Source organism: Amphiura filiformis, chromosome 4 (assembly GCF_039555335.1).
Source record: "Amphiura filiformis chromosome 4, Afil_fr2py, whole genome shotgun sequence".
In the NCBI taxonomy this organism is placed as follows: Eukaryota; Metazoa; Echinodermata; class Ophiuroidea; order Amphilepidida; family Amphiuridae; genus Amphiura; species Amphiura filiformis.
The window spans coordinates 14,802,601-14,827,467 of record NC_092631.1 but is presented as its reverse complement, the minus strand read 5'-3'; the positions used below and the strand labels follow the sequence as shown (position 1 = coordinate 14,827,467).

Here is a 24,867-nt window from a genome sequence, read left to right as displayed (position 1 = left end):
TGTGCAGAGCTACTACGGTATGGGTTCCTCGTACTATGATCACTTCTAATTCTCCTAATAAAGCTTAATTCATAACCAATGGACCAATCAGTATGAGTTATTGACCTTTCACATTTAACCACTCCCATTTAGCAATACTTCCGGGTCACTAGTCAATGGAAATTCAGTGAGACGTGATAAGCTTTTGCTTTTAAACACAAGAGTAAAAATAGAACTTTCTAAACTACATGTATCGTACATTGTCAGCAAGTTTGCATTCACATAATTTGTTATTGACAGTAATATTTACATAAATCTTTAAAATCTCATCAGGAATCTGAAAGGAAATAGTCAAATATTTGCATCAAACTGCGATAAATGTGATGCAATACCGGCAATCGGTGGCTTTGTAAAATTGTATTCCCTGTTGCCCAACACAATTTAACAAACATGTACGGACGCCTTGATAGAGCAGTAGGTATGATAGGTGAATTCAAATTTGCCATCAAACTGCATCATTTTATATATCAAATTAAAGCCCTTGAGTAAAGAAAGCCAAAACTGAAAACCTTTTTGTCATAGCACTTTCCGTAGCAAAGTTACATCTTGTCAAAGAATTGACTTTCATCAAAAAGTCGCCAGTATGGATACGGTACATGGTTTAAATAATTTCTGTTCCAGACCCTCTGTTTGCTAAAAACAGATATTTTTTTAACACTCTCAGGCCTGCATTTTCAGATATGCAGAATTTTGTTCTGATTTTAAAGATGATATCAAATATTAATATTTCAAAGTAAGACGTAACTCGCCTAAAATGTGACCCCTATTTTGCACGTAAAGTCTATGGAAAACTATTTTGCATTATGTACCCTCAATTGCAGTAAATCTTTGACGAGCACATATTTTAAGCATACATCACATATTTACTGCGTTGGATGCACTTGTCTCTGATTGGCTGCTGAGGCGATCTGCTTTTGCCGAGTGGAAATTTATGAATGAACGGTGCGCCGTACGCGTGCTCTCCGAATCATGGTAACATCACGGTAGTCGCGGTAGTATAACACAAAAGGCATGCAAATTAGTTTGCCACTGAATGCATGCACTCATCACATGCACAGAATTGACCAATCACATGCATACCAAATAACCACAAGCTAGCAAGATCAACCAGCATAAACAGTGCCCGAGCGCAGTAATGAAAGCCCTTACTCTGATCTACACCCATCATATGTGTGAGTTACGGCCAGCGTTCGAATTAAGAAATTTTTTGAAGTTGTCCGTCGGACAACCTCTCCATTGATAAAGTATCTCATTAATTATTCATGAGCTCATTGGGTTTTTCCCGCATGACAAAATGGATATTTTGAAACTAATTATTTTCTATGCATGTCCGGGCATAGCTTTAGGGGGTCTTGAAGCTGCTTAAAAGCCGTGATGTCAGAGACTGGTGTCAGAGGTCAGGTCACTCTGGTCAGGTCATGAGGTTTTACCAGGGGTGGCCGGCCATGATGTGCTAGCTAGGCTAGGTTGTGTACCGTGCACCAATTGATACTGCACACCTGCTAAGGCCAAGGTTATCAATCATGATGTTTATAAAATAGTAAAATACTTGCTACAAATTTATGGGAAAACAACATTTTTTGTCATGATTTCTTCTGAACATTTCAAGATACATGCAGTGCATTTTATGTTAAGCTTACTCTGTAACATTGGTACACATTTTTATGGTTGTCCCTCGGACAACTGCCGTGGTTGTGCCGGACAACCACTGATTTCGAACTCTGGTTACGGCTACAGAATCCTATATACCGGCTCCATACATTTGATGTATGTAACTCTGATCTACAAGAAAATGACATAAATAAGATGCAGGTGTTACACAGAAATGTTGGTGACATTATACCCCTGTACCACTAGCTGTCAGTTGATGTTTTGCCTTATTCTCATAAATATAGCATTAGAACCTTACCGTACATCTGTTTCGGAGTCTCTTGTTGAATTCCTTGTTCAATTTCCTTTCAGAAAATGTATACATTTATTGTGCTGGTGGGTATGGTTTGAAAAGTATGGGCATTTGAAGGTGAAAGAGTGTTGCAAATTATGTCAAACAGTGTGTGAGGAAAAGTCAGTGAGGTTAAGACACATGGCCAGTAACTACATAACCCTGGTTGTGTCTTCTGTTCACAGAATAACCCCAATATGTCATCATAGTAACATTTCTACATAACCCTGGCTGGCCAAAGATATCAGATGAGTTCTCAAGACAAGAAGATCAAACTGAAGGCATCAAAGGTAAGGCATTAAAGGGAAAATACATACAGGAGATCTATAGACAGAATTTGTAAGTGGGGGTGTGTGCGTGTGTGTGAGGGGGGGGGGACGGGTGCATTGTGAGGCCATCCAAATGACCCACAGGAAGCATACAGAACAAACATACATGGACACAACAACCGAGGAGGTCGTCGGCAAAATGACTATTTAGAAAATGGAAAATAATATAAAAATATGTATGCCGCTGTCCATGCTTGAGTTGTACCCAGTTTTAAGCTGTCATTGTTTGGAAGTTATTTCAAAAATACAAAATACATTGTGTTAAAATGGAAGATGTCTTCATTACATCTTCATTGTGTAATTTGACAACGAAATGATGGAGATCTCGAGTTGGTCAAAAGTGTCATTTGATGAGATTGGCAATAGGCATCGAACAATGCAGAAAGTGTAGTCAAAATCATTGTATAGTCCTCTTGCTCTATGAAAAGGTTGTTTATCCAGGACCAATTACTAGTAATTACCCCCTTTGGCCAATTTCACTCCCAGCTGGACAAGCCCACCCCAATGATACATCACAGTAGACAAGCCAAAAGATTGAAAATTGTTATGTAATAATGGTATTATAGAATCTGTTGGCACACTTTTCACACCATGTTGATAGATATAATAGGGCATCAGCAAATTCAGCATGGGATAATTGGAGGGATTATTATAGTTATTTCCTTTTTCGTAGAGCAACCAGAGTATGCGTGCTGTTATTTTCTTCTGAACAATGCATATGGCGGCTTATAAAACTCCAGAGTAGACATTTATGCTCTACATGTAGGTATAATTATGTTGGGACTGATTTCTTCGATATTGTTTTGTTTTGAAACCCTCAACAATGGTGATGTGGTGATGCACATGGTGATAAGAGATGTTCAATAATTACTTACTTTTATAAATTAATAATTAAATCATTTTGATGGTTGTCTGAATACACAGAGTCATGACTGGGTGACACCGTCATTTGATGATTTTGAAGACTTTACCGTCGCCTCACAGCCGACATCAAGTCACTCTAAGAAGACAATTTCTAGTCAGAAATCACAAGGTAAGATCATAGACCATTTCAAATCACGATCAAGAAAGTACGGAAAACCAAGTCCAGTTAGCCGTACGATGCAAGATGCTGAATAATTCTTTATATTACTTTTTTCCCAAAAATTTCATTATTACATTGCTTAAAGAGTACAACTTGAATGAATACATGCTGCGGCACTAAAGACAAATTGACATCAATCTGCCGGCATTTTAAATGATGAAACTCACACACCGCAATAATCATCTTCAAAACTTCAGGTCACTGAAGCTTAAAAAATCATTTGTAACATCATAAATAATCATTAGATATCAACTATGCAGAGGAAATAAGAACAGGACACAACAAAAATACCTTCATAACTTTGCCAAATAATTTTATGCTGAACGAATACTAATTTTACATATTTTCAAATAAAGTTGTTTTGCCAAAACTTACAATTCACCATTTTTACGCAATATCCTGTAACTTCTATTTGAACCTAACAAATTTCAACTTTCTCAGTAAAGATCATTCTGGGACACTCTGTAGGTTTGAATGAGCGAATTCTAGTACACTCAAAGGGCACAGGCACAGGGCATTTCATGTGAGTGTGTTATTAAATGTGTACCACACTGTCATGAAATTATACCGTCCAACTGTTATGAAATATATCTGTCATTATCCCTTTGTACATAGCCTCATCTTTAGGGTCCTGGTGTGATAATGCATCCAGTGCAGCATCCAGTAGTACCAGGAGAAAGAGAATCAGGGATGAGGACATCAATAGACAATCTTCTTCTAGCCTAGATAGAAGGAAAACTAAAATAGAGAATGTGCCGTGGGCAGAAAAACACACTCCTCAATGCCAGGTGAGTGGGGGCTTGTAAACACCCATGAGTGGGGACTTCTTTCCCTGCACCCCGTATGTCTAAAAGTGCCCAAATGGCATTTATTTTAAAAGACGTCCCCGATTGTCAGGGGTGTAGGACATGTACCCGATTGTAGGTTGTAGACAAGTGTCCCCAATTGACACGTGCAACAAATGTCCCCAATTGACATGCGGATATCCCCAATTGGTGAGTTTAGGCTAGAATTGTGTGTCCTCTTTTAGCAGTTGTAGGTAAGTGTTTGCAATGGACACGTGGTATAAATAAGAGGGGGTGGGGGTTGGGATGTACATGTATACATATGCATGAAATCAGTAGCCAATATTCTAGCAAACTAAGATAGATAATGTTCCTTGGACAGAGAAACAGTCCCTACTCCCCAGTGTGGGGGGGGGGTGTGTGGGGGGTGTACAATGCATGGCATCAGTAGCCAATCGTCTACCTTGGATAGAGTGAAAACCAAGATAGAGAATGCTCCTTTACCAGAAAACATATTCCTCGGTATAGGTAAGTGGGGTGTGCGTGTGGGTGATATGTATATGCATGACATCAGTAGCCTGGATAGAACAAAACTAGGCCTATGGTATATGCCCCACACACTCAATGTCAGGTGAGTGGGGGTGTGTGTGTTTTCCAACTGGGCTGATTCACACACCCACATTCAAACTGGGGAGATTTTTTTACACAAATCTCACAGCAACCGCCATACTGTGGAGGTTGCTCTAATCAGAAAATGACAGGTGGTATACCCCTCTATGGCTGAAAAACCCCATTTTTGATGTTATCTCCAACTGTGGAGCTCCACGGTTGTAAGCAGACTCCACAGTGTGAATGTGACAAAACACACACACCTCCACAGTTAGAACCATTTACAAACGCACCCCCACACTTGGCAGCATCTACAAGAGGGGTGCGATGTGGAGGGGTGGATAAAACACAAACCAAGACAGAAAATGCCCTTTTGTCAGAGAAACACACTCCCAGTGGGGTGGGGTGTACATGCATGCAATTAGTAGTCAATCCTCTATCCTGGATAGAGCGAAAACCAAGAAAAACATACTCCAGATGAGTGTGTTTGTGGGCATGTATTTAGAGAATAAACAACAGGAATTTTTTTTACTATCCTCTACCGTGTGATAGACGACAGGCAGGTCCAATATTTTGAGTAGTGGATGCAGGCGCACCACTACGATGAAAATATTAGACCTGCCTGTAAATCTATCATAAATAGAGGATAGTAAATACTAAAAAATTCCTGTCGCTTATTCTCATTCTTAATCAGTTAAATATTATTTTAATAACTGTAAACTCAATTACTGTCATAAAAAACTCCCCTTATTATAAAATGAACTGTAAACTCAATTACTGTCATAAAAAACTCCCCTTATTATAAAATGAACGAAACTTGTTTACAAATTCAGGAATTCTGATGCACGTACTGCTAGCGCGTGCGAGTATTCCGCACTAGTCTACTCATACAACATACGCGCACCTCTATAAGCGTGTTACGCGTTATCAATACGCATGATGACGTGGGGTCGTCTATAGCCTGATATACGTCCAATCAGATTATGTGTCTACGAACTAGACCGCTCCCACTAACTAAGAATTAGAAATAAGCTTGGATCATAAGAGATTTTCTTGTGTTTTCATGGTTGTCAAACTCAAACTAATCAAATCAAAAAACTCTACAAGACACGGTCGATTAGTCAGATTTTTTAAGGAAACAATATTTTTGTATGCCTCATATTAAGAGATATAATTTATTGTTAATTATCATCTTTTTTGTTTATCATAGGCTGATCTCGCTGTCCATAAGAAAAAGATAGCAGAGGTTGAAGAGTGGCTCAGGAATCATATCCAAAGAAGGAAACCCTCCAAACAGGTACGAAAACACCTCAGTCAGCTCTATATCAGAGTGGCACTTTTTCCATTTTCTAAAAGTCAAATTCCATGTTCGTTTTCATTTCTTGAAACTTGGAAGATTTTAGAAAATCTGACCATTAAATTTATTCAGGTTCTAGAAACACTATGTACACAAACATCCAATTAGTCGATTATCATTACTATCCTGAGATAATGGTTCAAAGAAAAGAGCGAAAATGGCAAAATTATGACTACTACTATTTGCCCTATTAAATAAATTTATCAGTGAAAGTTGGGGTTTCCTTGAGTCGCTTTTGCTGAGCGTGTGAACATTCAGAATACCGTAAAACCTCGTCTACAAAGTATATAGTGTTTTTGGTGAAAGCTAAATTAATGCAATACATGTGTTAATATGCCAATATAATAGATTGGTCTTACAATAATACTTGCTTGTATATGCTTGGATCTGTAATTAATTTGCCCAAATTCCATAATGGCGCTTGGATTAAGTTAGCTTTAATCAGAAGCACTCTATATGCTTGTAGACGAGGGTTTAGGGTAGCCAATATTTTAGGTCAAAATAAGCTTTATTTTGCAATTATGTTTGACATCCCCAATTTCTGTGTTTTCCATTTTCGGTACTGGCCCAGTTCGCAGGTCATTATGTGATATTACATGATATTTACAATACACCATTTACTCTTTTTCTTAATTGTCATATACCCTCAAAACAACCACCATTTATGTAACAAATTGAGCTATTTCAATTGAAATTCCAACACTCCAATGACCTTTATCTTCCACACAACGGTGTAGATTTCATGTGGAGTCACCCAGTCAGGTTTATAACCTGATTTGAAATGTCACACTCCCTGTGTAGAAGATTATCATCATCTCTTCCATAGATGGTGTATGGATTTCATCTGGAATAACCCAATCTGCAAGTAAAAAATGAAGTTTTTATTACAAGCAAAAAGGGTTGAACAGGTGCAGTCAGATTTTGAGCTTTTGTCAGGTGTGATGCTGACTTCTCAAGGACTCCATCCTGACTCAGACATCGTTCTGAAGAAATCTGACACCTGATGAGAGCACAACAACATTTTTAATCTGACGGCACAATCGTTAAAACCTTGTTACTTGTTATCAGGCCTGAGAATTTTCCTTTTTTTGAAAGGAATTTCTTTTCCTCCCTCAATTTCTGCACGTTTTTCTTTTTAGCCCGGTTTGAGCATTTTTACCATATTTTAGGGACTTTTCCATTTTTTTTGGCAGAATTTTCTTTTTTCTTTTCTTTGAAATGTAATATGTATTCTCATGCCTGTGTTATGGATTCATGTTGTGATAGCTTCTCCACCTTTGTGTTTATATTTGTAGACTCAAGCACCAGTGTTGTTACTGACTGGGCCGACAGGTGCCGGCAAGACTGCCACTGTGCAAACCCTAGCCAAAGAAATGAGAATAGAAGTACAAGAATGGGTGAACCCTGTCACATCAGTGTATAATCCAGATGACCGAGGGACCAGCTGGAGAGGTAATTATAGGCTATTCTAATCAAAATCCATACACCCCCTATATAGAAAATATGACTTTTATCTTCTACCAGAGAAGATGTACATTACATCTTCTCTGCTTCTACACAGTGAGTGTGCATTTTAAATTGGGTTACCTGAATGGGTGGTTTGATTCCACATGAAATTTATGCCTCCTGTGAGGGACATTTTGAAAGGTAATGTTTTCTGAAGTGGCAAAGACTGGCACAAACATTAACACACATAGTCAGTGGAAGCCGGGTGGGGGACATGCCCCTCCTAAATTTTGGCAAGGTGGATGGCCCCCCTAAAAATAATAATAGAAGAAAAAAATAAGCAATAATTGCCCTGTGCATCTTCCTTTTTAGCACAAAAAACACTATATTTTGGGCCCAAATAGAGTAAAATTGGAAACAAATTTGCGCTCTCAAGCACTGGCCCATCAAATAGGATAATACACCTTCATTTGGGGCTAAAATTGTTTGAAATTTAAATTTCTCGCATGCTTCAAGCGCGCAAAAAAGGCTTAATAAAACAGAAAAAGAAGCTTTTAATTACGGGTGTGGAACTGTATATTTTGTTAACACAAGCACAGAATGAAGGTACACAAAAAGCTGATTTGCTCTGGAATGTCTGGAACTTTTCCATATGGCAGACCACCTTCCAAGATTTTGTGCCAAAATCTAATAAATACCAAACTTCACCACTTTATTATTATTTATATTATATAGATTTCATCCCTGTTGGAGGTCACATGTCCGAATCTCAGCAGAGTATCTTCCAAGATTTTCTGACAAGATCTAACAAATACCAAACGTTACAAATCTTTGGTGAAGACACATCTTTAAAGAAATTAGTCTTAGTTGAGGTAAGTGTTAGATTTGTTTGTTTGTTTGTTTGTTTGTATGGAAAACATGCAAGTCCTAGGTTTTTGTTTTGGGGATCGGATAGCGACATTTGCACAGTATTTTTTGTGAGACATGAGAGCACATCATCAGATATTTTCCCCAAAAGACCTAAAATATTTTGAGAAAAAAAATTTATGTCTTCAATACAAAAGGTCCAAATTTTCAAATGATCGTTTGCTTTTCCTCCCATCTACATAATATTTGTATTTGTATTATATTGCGAATAAAAAAACTGAAACTAACTCATTCAGAATGCAATTTGGCGTGTCTGATGTGCTTTCATGTCCCGCAGAAAATACTATGGAAACATCGCTATCCGATCCCTTAGGAAATTTGCAATAGGCCTATTCCTTTATCAGCGTAACATTCATTTAGTAGAGGGAACTCATAATAATGAACAACTTGAACATGCATTGAACATGTTTTTATGACAACTGTACAACAACCATTTAAATATCATGCTGTACACTTTAATTTGCACATGTCGCTACAGAACTCATTTATTATTTGGAGCAAATTTTGTTATAAACTCAAATGATGGACATTTCCAATCTACAAAGTCTATGGAGAGGAAGATTAGTGATGGCTGGAAAGGGTGCTATAGCCTTATTTTAGGCACTTCAAGGTTCATTAAAAAAGAACCCCATAATTGTGTAACCAAATTTGTATCAAATGCTACTTGAGCAAGTACGAATATAATTAAATACTATTCATACACAAGATGATACACTCCTAGATAGTGAGAACCAATCAGAGCAAACGTTAGTAATTAAATTATTAGCAGTGCATAAATATTGTATAATTGCACAGGTGTGCACTCCGTTCATTTTTCTTGCGGGTGGATGCATTTATATTTGCTTGCATTTTCCAACATTTTTTGTGACAATTTTTTATAAAAATAGCAAAATTCACGGGAGTTTCAGTCATGTATGAAATGGGTTAATAAATGCGTATCACTTTTTGCTTGAGAAATTGTATGAAATAATACACTAGTACTGAGATGTTGATGCATCTAATGCACTCACCCCTTCAGGGCTCGTGCATAAGATGCATTAACACCTCAGTAGGTGTGCATTGTTTTATACAATTTCACTCCCAACAACTGATACGCATTTATTAACCTATAATTATATTTCTGAGCCAAAACAAAAAAAATTCCTATACGGTCATTTTCACGGTAAAGGGTGTAACTTTTGATTTTTAGGGTCAAAATTTCAAACCACTTAAATATGTTTCTGTTTACTGAAATCATGCATAGAAACAACTTAAATTCCAGTAAAATAATGTTTCAAGGCTTAAACCTTTTGATTTCTAATAAAAATTTGACATTTGCATAACATTTTGGTTAAAATCTAAGAAAAAATGTATTTTACATAACCTCAGAAAATTTTGACATGAAAGCTGGAATACATGTGAAATTCCATTCCAAAGTAAGTCAACAGATATAAGTTAACTTTTATACCATGTTTTGCTATGTTTGTAATTGCAGTTTTGAAAATTTTTAACATCAAGTGTCATTTACAATGGAAATTTCCAAACCTTAAACATATTTTTTAAGTTTTAATTGGGTTCCTAAAATAATTTGAATGTCTAACTTCATGTACAAATACTACTTGATGAAAGGAACCTCCCAGCCAAGTTTCACAGAAATTGGAGTTATATTTTAGAATTGGCAATTCAAGCGATTTGTGTTTCGGAGGCTTCAGTTAACAACACAGGTGATCATAAAAGTAAAATATTTAGCTAACTACTACAAGTTGACATAAAAAAATAGGTAAAAAATATCACAATTATCAATTTTTATGCTTTGCTTCTAAGTATTGAATTTCAGTTGTGACAAAAATTAAATTATCACAGCAAGTCATTTTTTTTGTTTGGAGGCTTCATGTTAACAATTGTTAAACATTGCAGAAGTAGTTTTTTTGAAAACAACAGTGTTGGGATCATCTTAGCTGTTATTTTCTTGTGTGTATTGAATCAATGATTCTATGCGGCAGATATTGTAGATTTATCACACATTAATTTTTTCACCCATTTGTTAAGTATGGTGTTTTTTGCATGTGAAGCCTCCGAAACAGGCTTTTTAAGGTATCAGTATATTTTTCAAACATTAACCATAATGTCAATTTTTTTTAAATTTATGACATTCTGCACATATCAAGTAATAATTACAATGCAGATATCAGTATGAAACACACCAATTTAGATATGCATAGATGATAATTAAGTTTATTGTTGTTTCGGAGGCTTCATTTGTTTCGGAGGCTTCAATTGTTAACGGAAAGTTTGTATTGGGTCCCATTTTCAAACGGTGATATATATCTCCACGATTTAAAAACATGTGACTTGAGGATCTACTTTGCTACATTTTGATAAATAGATTGGATGAGCTCTTTTATTTATATTTGCACAAGCTTGCTGAACAGTTTGTTTCGTAGGCTTCAAAAAAGTTAACGGAAAAATGGCTATTTGAAGTCAAGATTTTATAAAAATTTTAAAAGCTTGCAAATCGGCTAATTTTTGTTACCCATTTCAAGTTAAGATAACAACTGTTATGAATCAAGAAGAAGTGAAGAAATAACCAAGAATTATGAACCAAAGCTACACCCACAAAGTTTGTTAACAATTGTTAACGGAAAATGAAGCCTCGAAACAACAAATATTGAAGTCCGGTTCTCAAAAATACAGGGCCGTTCACAATTAAATCTAATGTGGCAGTGTTTACTGAACATATGACTGTACTTTCAGGATAAGAAAAATTATCCATGAACTAACTGAAGAAAACACAGGGTTTTACAAAAATGTTACTGTTTTTATAGTTTTTCAAAATGGCAATATTAAGTACATTTAAGCCTGCTAAAACTGAACGCAGTAACTCCCAAAGCTGATTATGCTACCCAAGGTAGCTGCTAACTAGATGACTTATGTGGCCAAAAATCATGGAATTCTGTGGCTTTATTAGAACACTACGGTTTAAAATGTTAAAAATCCAAAGTTACACCCTTTACCATGAAAATGACCATACCTTAATGGTTATGAATCCAAAGGTGTATTTATGTTGTTTTATGAAATTCTGACTTATAATGGAAAATCTCTAGCCCTGATAATTACTTTTAGGTCAATGTGGTAGATAACCTCAAAGAAATCAGTTATGTTTTGCATAAAAATGCCAGAGAGGCCAAGTTTATCAGCAGTTTAATCTTATTGATTGATTTCGTTTCTTTTCTTTTATCTTGTAGGATTTTCCCAACACGTTCTATAGGAGTCCTCAGTTCTTCCATACCATATTAAAGAAATTCAGCATCACAGGTAGAAGTCCACTGGTATTCATAGTCTCGGATAGTCATGGTGGCGAGTCAAATGCTCTCAAACTGTTTCCGAAAGATGTGCAAGCATCTCTAGGTGTACATAATATTAGGTGAGTTACACCCAAAGGTATTAAGAATACACCCAAATGTCTCATAAATACACCCAAAGGTATTAAGAATACACCCAAATATCTCCAAAATACACCCAAGGTATTAGGAATACACCAACATGTCTCATAAATACACCCAAAGGTATTAGGAATACCATGGACTAAAGCAATACAGATGAACCACAGATCAGCATCCCCTGATAATGAGGGCCGATTGTTCCATGAAGTGCGAAAGACAAAACTGCTGCACCAAAATTGTATATCTTAAGAATACACCCAAATGGCTCATAAATACACACAAATGTTTTAAGAATACACCAAAATGTCTCAAATACACCCAAAGGTGTTAGGAATACACCTAAATGTCTCACAAATACACCCAAAGGTAATACTCCTAAATGTCTCATGCTGTAGTTGAGATTGTGATTAATACTTTAATTTGTATTGTTTTTGTTTCTTTCAGCTTTAACCCGGTGGCTCCTACAAGTATGGCTAAAGTCATGTTAAGAATAGCGAACAAAGAGGCATTACAGGTAAACAAACATTCTGTTTGAAATCCACACCCCCGCTGTGGAAGATTTAGCGAAAGTCCCACAGAGGGAGTATGGGTATCAAATATACAATTGGGTAACCTCCATTTGAAATCCAGTTGTGGCAGATATTGAGGTACTTTTAAAGCCCTTAATGGGGGAGTATTGGTTACAAGATAATTAATTAACCCTGACCAATTCCATTTTAAAAAACAAACTCCCTGGGTGAAAGACTTTTCTTAAATCTTCCACAGTGATATGGCAGATCTCAAATGGAATAGCCTGGTTTTGGACAAGTTAATGACAAATACACCCAAAGGTACTAGGAATTCACCCAATTGTCTCATAAATACACCCAAAAGTACGGTATTAAGAATACACACAAATGGCTCATAAATACACCCAAAGGTATTAGGAATACACCCAAATGTCACATAAATACACCCAAAGGTATTAAGAATACGCCCAAATGCCTCCTTTGGCCTGTTTGGATCAGGTCGTTTCACATAATGCGGTATGACCCCGTTATTTTTACACAATAAACTAGGGTGTGTGCAGCGTTCAGTCCTGAACATTCCTGGTAGTAACTGTAGTATTAGATTTAGAGTAAGAATTTGGGTAATGACAAGTTAAAGGGGGGGGGCAGGGATTGTCTTTTGAGGAGATCAAGAGCAATCTTTCTCTACTGCTCTCCTTAAATCTGATAAAGGAGAGTGATTTTCAGCTCTCCTTAGTTGACCATTCTCTCCTTACATTCTATTGTAAATGTCCTAAACAGCTGTCCTTGAAGGCTCCAGAAGAGCAAGACAGTCCTGGGGGGAGGGGGGAGTAAAGATATAACTAAATTTTCAAATTATCTCTTTCGGCCAGTAGCCTTTATTTTGCTATTGGTAAATTGATGTTTTAAAAGTCCAATAATTTACTCATGTTTTAGACGTTTCATCTTCCGATTGAAAGACTTTGAAGAAATTTGTTGATTTTGCCCCCTGAAATTCACTTCCCCCATGCCCCCAGAAAAAAAAAAAAAATCCTGGTGCCGCCTCTGCCAATCAATAACATGATTTTGCTGTGACACATGGTCTGTGATGACGGACTTGATTATTTCGTCGACTGACTCCTGTCGTACAACTCAAGAGCTGAACACTCTGGAGATGAGAGTGGGATCGCATTACTGACAAAGTCTTCCTATCCGATCAGAAGATGAAATGTCTAAAACATTAGTAAATTATTGGACTTGTAAAACATAATTTACCAATAGTATGATACCTAACAGTCCTGATGAACTTATTCAAGGAACCTTTACTTTGTATTCAAGTAACCTTTATTTTGTATTCAAGTAACCTTTATTTTGTTTTGAACAGGGTAAACACAAGTGCTATGTTCCTTCCAAGTCTACAATAGAAGCCTTAGCCAGTGCAAGTTGCGGCGATATTAGAAGTGCAATCAACTCATTACAGTTTGCTTGTCTTAAAGGTGAGTGTCTCATACACATGGAAAAGTACCTACATTAACTTGTGTATTTTTCAATTTCTTCCATTGATGATCAAGTGGCTCTGCAAAATGACCTCAATGCTCTGAATAACTGGAGTAAAACATGGGATATTGATTTTAATGCAAAAAATGTGTGGTGCTTCAGGTCAAAACTCGTAAACGTCACCATGTTGATCCTGTTGATTATAAATTTGGTAACCACAATTTACTTTCTGTTACTAGTCAAAACGATCTTGGTATCATGGTCACTAATAATTTGAATTGGAAAATGCATATTAATCATATGATTTGCAAAGCTAACCATATTTTGGGCTTGATCCATCACACTTGCAATGAAATAAAAGACCCCCTTACTCGTAAAATTCTTTATTTGGCTCATGTCAGACCTATTTTGGAATACGGGTCAGAAATTTGGAATCCATCTACTAAGGGTCTCATTACTGCCATTGAAAGAGTTCAAAGGCGTGCTACCAGATTCATCCTTCAAAGTTCTGCCCCCTATGAAGAGCGTCTTACAAAACTCAACCTTTCTAGTCTTGAGGACCGTCGCAAGTTTAAAGATAACATCCTGCTCTTCAAGGGTTTCCATGGCATGTCTTTTATCTCATTGCAAGATAGAGTGAATTTCCGTGGCACTGAATCCATTTCTTTAAGATCTTTTGACTCACCTACAATTATCCCAAATAAGTGCAATACCAATATTTTCAAGCAGACATTTTTTAACCGTGTGTACAACTCCTGGAACAACCTCCCTGCTGACGTTAGGAACGTTCAAATTTTCAAATATTTCAAATCCGAGCTCCTTAATTACTACATTTCAAATTCACCTGTCAGTATCCATAAATAATTTCATCAGGATTATTGTTCGTAATTCACAATTTGCAAATGTTTCTTCTGTACATGTCCAGAAGTGCTTCGGTATGGAGGTCTTAGGCATGCCTCAGTGGCGTTTCGTACTGCACTGCGGTGCTTTCTCAAATTGATGCCACCAACGTCAAGTTCCAGCAGGAATCAGATGAGGAGTGTGAGAGTTGATCAGTCAATTTGATATGGTGCCGCGGTGTGGTGCGGAGCGTCATTGGGGTGTGTAGGGGATTTTTGTGCCGAGGTGTTCTTGGATTTGTGCGGGGGAACATTTGCAGATTGTGAACTTATCAGTCTACCTACCTTGTGCAATTTCACTAATGCCTTTTGAATTATGCGATGTCTTTACCCTATATTTGGCAACTCAATTTTAGTATTATATTGTATTTTTAATGTATTTTATAGTGTTTTTTAAATATGTTTATAATTATGTACTGTGTAATTTTAGTTCTTTTATTTTGGTGTGTGTATAAGGGCCCCATCCAGTGGGCCTGCGTGCCTGTTCGGGGTTGCCCTTTTGCACCACACACCGCATTTTGATATTTTGTGCAATAAAGGTATTAAACTATTAAACTAAACAGTCCATATTCTGAAAAAAAATAAAAGCGAGTTTGGTTGTGCGCCATGGTGTGACTGACTAACGGCGCCCATGTACTGTGTCGTTGTACCGCGCCGTTGTGACAAGATCACGCTCTGAAGTTCTAAAAACAACAAACTCGGTCAAAAGGTCAATTTGGACACAATTGTGCATGCTCTATGCCACAGGAATCCTGTTGCAAAATCTGTGACTTTTTTCCGTATAGTTTTCTCAGTAGTTAATCCAGAAGGTTGACGAATGAGGGCAGCAGTCTACAGTGCAAGCTATGGTGATTGTCTCATGCCCATGGAAAAGTTACCTGACCTTTGTGGGTCTGTTTATGAGATCGACACCTTCCTTTTCTTTTGAGTGGCTTATCCTATATTCTTATTAGTGGGTGTGGTTTGTAAAGAATTCACATAATTTGATTGATTTCAGGTGTATACTATAACATGATAGTGAAAAGTGATATTAGATGTTGATCCTCAATGATTGCGCGATAATGCGTTTGCGTAATACACATGCGCCAACTAAGAACGGGGTTTAGCGGCTTAGATGTTTGTGACAGTTTCGTTTGTTTAAAACAAAAGGGATGTCCTCACAAAAGTAACTTTATTTTTTCTGAAAAAGTGGTTTTACTTATAGAAACTGAACAAGAATGTGAATAAAAGATAGATTTAATCTTTTGCCAGTCCAATATCCTGTTATAATGGATAAGCTGGCTAATATTTTTTATTGTAGTTACTCAAAATATTGGCCAGCCCATCCATCATGACAAGATATAGGTCTTGAATTAAGACCAACAATATCTCAAAATAAGGAGTTTTCTACATTCCCCATCCCAAGCATGTACATGTACATGGGGCAGAAATGACACATGATATGTTATATCAAGCCTGGGTATCTCCTTTATAGAATCCATACCTGTAAGTGGAGAGCGTGGCCTTAAGGTTAGGGTACTTGCCTTTAGTGCATGAGGTCCCGGGTTCAATTCCCAGCAGTTGAGATTTGCTGGGATATTGACTTGGGGAAAAATGGCTGAAATTAATTGGCAACCTCTGCAGATTAAATTCAGACTTCCGCTCTTCCCATGGTTCATTTAGAATTGGGTAAATGAGCACCGGCATTCTTAAATACTGGGAAGGTAACAGACTCGCTGTTGAAGAGGTGTGGCGATCCACCCACAGCAACATTTCATGGTGGAATCTAATCGCTAATGAAAGATTGGTGGGCACTCCATCCTGTATAAAAATGCAGGTTCAACTCCTTTACCTTAATTACTCCATAATTAGAATTGTTCTCTCTTTTGTTTCTTCCCATACAGACACAAGAGATCTTAGTGCTCTATTAGATATGAAGCAGTCATCCTCATCATCACATGGTAAAGCAACAAAGAGTGGTAAACAGACATCTTCTAGGAGAGGGAAGAAAGAGAAATCAGAAGATGACAGTGATAGGGCCTTGTCTGCAATCGGAGGCAAGGATACATCACTGTTTCTGTTCCGTGCCTTAGGGAAAATACTATACTGCAAACGTAAGTGATGCCTATGGCACCTGACAACCTAGATCAGTAGGTAGGTGCTGGTTGAACTTTCAACAGTCAGTGTGTAAAGCGTGCCGAGTATGGTTGAGGCACTGGTAAATAATAATACAAGTTCAGACTTCACTTTTGGACTGGTAGCAATATATTTATTCATTTCTTCTTCTCCATATAACAGATATAAACTGAGTGAATCCCTGTGTGTATGTTCGCCAGCCAAGAGAGTGTGTGAGAGAGTCGGAGAGTGAGCGAGTGAATTTTCTTCTCCCACACCTTGTCTTTTTGTTGAACGCCCCGAGCATAACAGCCCATGCAATCTCGTGATCTGATTGGTCGACATCACATCTTTTTGCATTCTCATAGTTCCCAACTGGTTATGTCCAGATCTGAATGGATCGGCCTCACTTGGCTATGGCCGTTTATGAAAAGGATCGGAATCGATCGTAAATTCAGTAATGATCGTATTTTGGAATCTGAATTTCTTAAACAAGAACATCTTGAAAAAGGGTCTGATCCCCATCAACATTCTGCACTGTTACAAGTGTATGTCAAAATTATCCAATTGACAAATGCTATATTGTAAGCAGGGTTAAAGCTAGTGGGTGGTTATGCTCGGTGCCACCCAGTTGCTTCCACCCACTAATAAACAATTATTTTGGTGTTGCCATCGAACAATCAAATTACTTACAAAATGTATCAGTGGGTAAAACAGGCTACAGTACTGGATTATTGCTTGCGTCGCAATACCTTAAAAGTACGTACTGATGTCACTACCAAATTTGAGTATAGGACGGCTACAAGTCTGTCTGCAAGGGTCTGTTCAAGGAGTTTGTTGTGGAGTGAGAACACTTGCTAGGCTCTGCTCGTCTCTAGTTTGGCTTGTATATTATGCAGACCATGTAATCTGACATGAATTTCATTCCTTTGTTTCAGGAAACCCCAAGTCTGATGATGACCCAGTGTTACCAGATCATTTATCACATCATGATAGGGATCCACTCAAGATTAACCCTGAGGTATGTATATGTGCTGTGTGGACCTTATTATCATTGGGCTATTCTAGATGAAATCCACACCCCCATGAAAGACATGGCCTTAATCTCCCACACGGGGTGTAGATTTCAAATGGAGTCGCGCAGTCAGGTAACCCGATTTGTAATTGACACCCCCTGTGTGGAAGATTAAGGTCATGTCTTTCACAGAGGTGTATAAATTTCAACTGGAATAGCCCATTTGGATGACTGTTTGGTCACCTGTATGGTTTTGAGTTAGTAAACAACGGCAAATAAGGATGAGAGTTCATGGTGAATTTGCTATCTGTTTAAACATACTTTTTTACTCTTGCCACTCTAAACCACAGATTGCTCACTAAATGATTTTAAGAAGAACACCCTCCCAACCAGGTTCACAGCTGGGTATAATCCCTGGCACATGCCAGTGTAAATCAAATATCACTTAACCCCCGCCATGTTTTGCAGATCTTTATATTATGTGTATACAACATGACTGATCAGTGATCACTTGCCTTGTATGCCAAGAGGGCTGTTAATCGGTCGGTGCCACAGTATGTTTTGGCTAACACACACATGAGCAGTGAGAATTTCAACCTTTAGCTTCATCACAATTTTGTAGAGTTTTATGAGATGATTTTGTGGAAGCTAACAGATATTTATTCATGTATTTATTTATTTGTCCTCAGCATGTTTTGACAAACACACACATGAGCAGTGAAAATTTCAACCTCTACCTTCATCAGAATTACCTCGAGTTTTATGAACCTTTAGATGATGTTGTAGAAGCTAGCAGATATTTCAGCGACGCTGACTTCCTGGCTTCTGATTGGACGGTGAGTCAATTAATGGGCTATCCATACACCCTATGGAAAACACAACCTTAATGTTCCACACAGGGAGTGTGAATTTCAAATGGGATATACCTGAATGGGTGATTCCATTTCATTGGGAGATTAAGGTCATGTTTGCCATAGGGGTGTAGGGATTTCAAATGCAGTAGCCCTATGGTGTTACAGAATCTGATATAAATATTAAACATTACATGCCATGGTACATGTAAGAGTGGGGGAAATAATTCATTTGAAACTCTCACTGTAGTATATGAATACCCCATGGGGTCTTGTACTATTCAGTATGTTGATCATAGTGCGATATATTGTGCTGATTGTCATTATAGCATAGGTCGGCATTACTTGAGTATGCAATCAGTAGCAGCTAGGAGTCTCATTCATTTCAAGAGTAGTTGAAGTAGATAATGTTACAAGCACAGTTAATTTGTTATTATTGTGTTCATTGTCATTATAGCATAGGACGGCATTACGTGAGTATGGGGCATCAGTAGCAGCTAGGAGTCTCATTCATTTCAACAGTGGTAGGAGTAGACATAATGCTACAAGCACAGGAAAGTGGCGACCACTACATAAGCCTGAGTGGTTTGAAGTCTTCAGAAAAGTAAGCTATTAAAATGTGTCATTTATCCATCTGTATCAAGAGATTTGACACAAAGAGTACCGGCTTGACCATTGTTTACGTGTTGCTAATGGAGGGTAAAATGTGTACCTCTGGATTATTGTGTCATGCTGTGTGGCGATAACACACGCTTAGTGCTACGTGCACTAACATTTTCAATGTTAAAGTTCAAAGACGCAAAATATTGTTTGATTTTGCAGATAAATGTAGGAGGTGCACTTGTTTTGTCTCCATGTTTGACAAATAAAAAGCGGGGGCGGATTTGCTGTAGGATTACGCATTGGGCAATTATGAGTTGGTTGTCTCTGACTCCAATCTCTATGATCCGTATGGATACACTAAGACAGAGAGCATTCTTTTACCTCCTGGTTTATCCCATGTAAGAAACTAGGGGAATGTTGCTTGCAATAGTTTAAGCCCTGAAATACGAGGGCGCAAGGAGCAAATTTGCCCTCGTAAAGCCACCAATTGCTACTGGTCCTTGTAGTTTTACACTTCATGTAGTAGTGCTGGTATGCTGTATTGTATATGCAGAAAAGGATTTACTATTTGAAAATTAATCCTGTTTCTTCAAAAATTGCTCCTGGTTCTTGTAAAATCCCATTAAAGCAGGAGCATTGTTCAAAAACAAATTTCTCCCGTTTCCAGTCCGCTTATTTCAAGGCTTGGTTCTTTCGTATATGTGTAAAAAGCATGCTCAGATTTTTTCTAAATAAAAAGTAACCCTGATAGGAGAGGTGTTGACAAGCTGTGATATGGTTGACACAAATCTCTGATCAGCCATCCTAGAGCCAATGGGATATTACAGTTAAAAGACATGACCTTAATCTCCTACACAGGGGTGTAGATTTCATATGGAGTCACACATTCAGGTAACCCTATTTGAAATTCACACTATGTACATATGAGGTGTATGGATTTCTTTTGGAATAACCCATAATGGGTCAGAGTCATCGGAAGGTTGTGGATTCAAATCCCAGTGCTGTCATTATAATTAGAAAAGGCACTTTTACCTCTATTGTCTCACAACTCACTAGGTGTATAAATGGGTACCGGCATATACAGTGCTGGGAAGGTAAACAAAATCATTGTGCGAGGGACACCCCACACGGACAAAAACAAGTTAATTTAAGGGGTCTGATCATCTCTGATGGCCCAAACACCCAAGAAAAACAATGTGCATTTTGTGACCTGAGCATTGCTTCATCAAGACTGTTAACTTTACTTTACCTTTAGCCTCTCAGCCCCATCCCACCCTAGGTAATTCAAGCATATTACAAATCCTGGTCCTTTTCCTTGTATGCTATATCACATGCAGTAAATTAATACTCTACGTGCTGGCTACAGACTTCACCATAAAGAGTCCCGTTTTGCGATACTTTCTCAAAATATCAAGAGCTCGCTCAAATCCACTAAACTAATATTGGGCTTGTTTGTACTCATTTTAATGCATTTTTCATATGGTCATGAAAATGTACAATTTGAATTTTTTAAAGAAATTTGAAACTTGTCGCCTGCAGGCGACACCCATGTGGAGAGGATTATCATGTTGTCTGTTTGTTATTTTCAGTATCGGGAGAGCTGTGCTGGTGCTAAAGGTTTATTTGTGGGTCACTGTTGGACACCAGTAGACTTACAGACCCAGTTGTTACCATATCTAGCTATCATAAATATACCACTTAAAAACCCAGGTATGTATATGTAAGATATGTACAGTTTTTTGAAATGTAAAAGATTGGAATGCTGAAAGTGTGCAGATTATTCTAAGCAAAAAATTGTAAAAATATGACCATATGAGTTGGTTTTCCAGACCATCACAGCATGTTATTTGTATTTATGTACTTTGTTAAGTATTGATTTTTGCACATTGTTAAGCAATGAAAAATAAGTAAATTATCTCTTGGAGCGAGGCAAGATATCTGTGTATATCCTCTAAATTTGCCCTGTAAATTCAATTAAATAATGGCAAAAAAATGGTTTGGGTCTGATGGCCCTTTCAATCAAACTCCCCATGGTCTGTGATTGATTACCATAACTTCCTTAGTAATGCTAAGCACTTCTTCAAAGCATTTTCCACCCTGATGTGGCAGTGACGTCAAAGCGTTGAGGCAGCTGTTTCGCGCTCGCATCTTTGCGGCATCTTTGAGCATGTGCGTGTGTAAGCCAGCACTTTGAGCAAACACTAGCGATTTGTAGTTGCGCCCAATGAAATGTGCACTGACGTCACTGCCACATCAGGGTGCAAAATGCTCTAGTAGTAATACTATCCTAACCAATCACAGGTCGTTGTGAGTTTGATTGACAGGTTATGTCAGACATGAACAGGTCTCTGTACTTCTGCCTTAGAATATTTACACCAAGTTTTAATGATTATAACCTTTGAACTTTCACCTTTCAGGTCAAATAGCCTATCTGCAGGAACTGACGAGATACTCTTCCAAGCAGCTGATGGCCAGAGGGTAGGTATTGTATTTTATTAATCACTTCCTCTTGGTATAATTTTCGGGATCATTTATACATAAAGTCCATTTGCTCTAACTGTGAAGGTTTTTGGGAGTTGACAATTCCCAATGTTGATAAAAATCAAACCACACTACTGCACACTGGAGAGGTTTTCTGTCAACAACTGATAAATTGGCATAGTATTTTAGACTAAAATTAGTGATAGGCTGTACAGCTCAAAAAAAAAAAGGGTGATGTTTCAAAAAGCTTAGGGTACCAGCTGAATTGAAGCTGCTAATCCTCCTGAGCATTTTGACACCTTTTAAAAAAAAATCGGTTGAAAAATGAGACAGTGCTGGCCAAAAAGCGACGCATAAGGGGGGATTTCTTGGGACCCCCTATTTTTCAATATTTTGACAATTATGGGCATTTTCTTTGCTGTTTGTTGGATTCTAATGATTATTTACATGATTTTAGGTCCCCTGGATATATTTATGCAGTTTTTACATAAATAGTATGTTTCGATGCAAGTTTAAGAGCCAATTTAGGATGTGAGGGCGCTGTTCAGCCTAATAGCTGTTACGTATCCCCCCTACTAAAATTTTATCATTTCTTATTATCAAATCAAAGTTACTGATAAATAACATCTTCTGTCCAAATTTGAACTCTCAACCTTATTTCACTTGTGCGTGGTACCCATTTGAAAATGTGCAGGGACGCTTCCATTGACTTACATGTGATACAAAGTTCGTTGACCCCTGTATATTGCTTTGGGCAGGTTACCCCTGTATTAAAAATTAGTGCCACGGCCACACCAAATGTGATAAATGGCTGAAAATTTCAGAATATGGATGATTGATGATTATCTCTAGTATGATTAACTAAAAATCAAAAATAGTTTGAAATGGGTCGCTAAAAGGTAAAAGCGCCCTCACGGCCTAATTTTACCCAAAAGCGTTAATTTTAAGGACACTAAAAGTTTCATTTGACACAAAGTGCATAAATGACCTTCCTGGACCTAAAACTATGTAAGTATATACCAAAAATGCATTACATAATCCTTAATGTGATAAAATTCCCTTAAAACTAGAAAATAAAGGTCAAATCTGCCCCCCCCCCTTGTGTATCGTTATTTGGCGGCACTGTCTCAATTTTTGGCGATTTCAATGAAATTGGTGTCAAATTACTCAGAACACCAAGCTGCATCAAATAAGCTGGTACCCTAAGCTGTTTGCAACTACACCCTTATACAGCCTATCACTACTAAAATAGTTAAAATTGTATACAGTCTCTTATCATTGTTATGACTTCTTGAGTACCCCTTTGGAACTTGTGGTTAGTGATATCAGTGAGGTAACCCAATAGCTAGTAAACACATCCAGTCAAAACCTTCACTCTTAGAGCGAATGGACTTTACTTTTCCATGGTGTGTTTATAGTGACTGCGTACTTAGCAGCAGCTTCGACCTTATTGACTGGGTGCTTATACACTCGGTTTCAGAGAAGAATGGCAGTCCCTTGCTCAGATTGATTAATGAGCGTCATACGTGAAGATTTGCGTGTACTTCAAGGGTGCCGATCTGCGCCGACCAACGTTTCGATGCATAATCGCCCAATCAGATTATCGGTTTGTTGCTGTGATTGTCAGATGATTGATTCAGCCAATCAGAACCCCACTTCCGTGTTTACGCTCTGCACGCTCTCAAAGTGTAACAAGTGCCCTTCTTCTGTGCCAAAAACTATAGTGTGTATCATCTCAAATTGAGAATAATGCTATGTTGGATTCGAATCAATGCGTTTACGGCGGCTGTGTTCCCAGTATAAGGACAATTTGCCATTCTACGCACGTGTAATACACATATGCCAATTTCACCAATTATTTCAGTATGAATTATCGAGGCAATACAGTTTATGACTGTGTAATCATTTATGAGCATTGAGTACAAAATAATTTCAGACACCAGGCATTAAAATTGGGTTGCATTTTATTGAGCTATTCCAGTTGAAATACATACACCCCCTATGGAAGTCATGGCCTTAATCTTCCACACAGGGAGTGTGAATTTCAAATAGAGTTGTCCATTTCGGTAACCCATCTGAAGTTCACACTCTTAGTGTGGAAGATTAAGGTCATCACTCATTTCGGTAACTAACCCCATTTGAAATTTCACACTCCCCGTGTGGGAGATTAAGGTCATGTCTGCCATAGGGGGTGTATGGATTTCAAGCGGAATAGCCTATTGAAATACCCTGTTAAAACTATTGTTATTAACACCTGTTAATACCATGATGAAAAATTCTGCGCATGCATGAATCCCAGGGTCTGCGATGACGCAAGCACCCTAAGTGTTACATGCTCACGGAATTGCTGGCCTGGCAGCAATAACCCGTGCAGCTACCGGTCCGTGATCGTGTGGTTGGCATGCGGGGGTCAAAGGTTCGAATCCTGGGGGTGCCAAGTCAAAAATTCTTCTTCTTGACTTTTTCGTATCTTCTTTGACTTCCGATATCAAAAAGCAGGGTTCAGTGTTAGGGTTAATACAAAAGATTTAAAACAAGCCAGTGTTTCCTGCAACTTATGCATGTCAACACAATTTATAATAAATTTTTTTAATCTCTTTATTCTTGTGTGATTTTCCTTAGATCATGGCCACAGAAATTAGATGAGAAGGAAGTTGATACCACCATTGATGACGACGATATCCCAAGCTCACAGAAAAGCGCCACCAATGAATCGGCCCTGAAAAAACCAGAGATAGTTGCTGAGGGAACAGATCCATATGATGGAGCAGACACAGAAGATGAAGATGAGAACATAGTTATTGAAGATTTTGATGACTAGCAAACTGAAAAGTAAACAATGACTAAAGAGACTAAAACTAAAACGGTCCACAATGTAATGCTGGTTGCTGATTTGTAGCAAACGATTCGTGATTGTGGCTTGCAAATAAATGCAAGAGGCAGTCACCAAGCAGTATGCAAAAGAAACATCCAAAATGACAGGTGGACGGGCAATTTAC

General features: G+C 37.8%; 1 protein-coding gene across 1 annotated transcript; it reads left to right on the top strand.

The window, feature by feature from the left end:
- Window positions 1-1,798: 1,798 nt before the first annotated feature.
- LOC140150584 (cell cycle checkpoint protein RAD17-like) lies at window positions 1,799-24,832 on the top strand. Its single transcript, XM_072172625.1, has 16 exons — window positions 1,799-2,271; window positions 3,235-3,343; window positions 4,010-4,182; window positions 5,999-6,085; window positions 7,441-7,597; window positions 8,327-8,463; window positions 11,743-11,921; window positions 12,385-12,454; window positions 13,813-13,924; window positions 16,708-16,917; window positions 17,857-17,939; window positions 18,623-18,769; window positions 19,242-19,388; window positions 20,977-21,097; window positions 21,805-21,865; window positions 24,491-24,832. Exons 1-16 carry the CDS (start codon window positions 2,230-2,232, stop codon window positions 24,687-24,689), a joined length of 2,034 nt encoding a protein of 677 aa, XP_072028726.1. The 5' UTR covers window positions 1,799-2,229; the 3' UTR covers window positions 24,690-24,832.
- The last annotated feature ends 35 nt before the right edge of the window (window positions 24,833-24,867 follow it).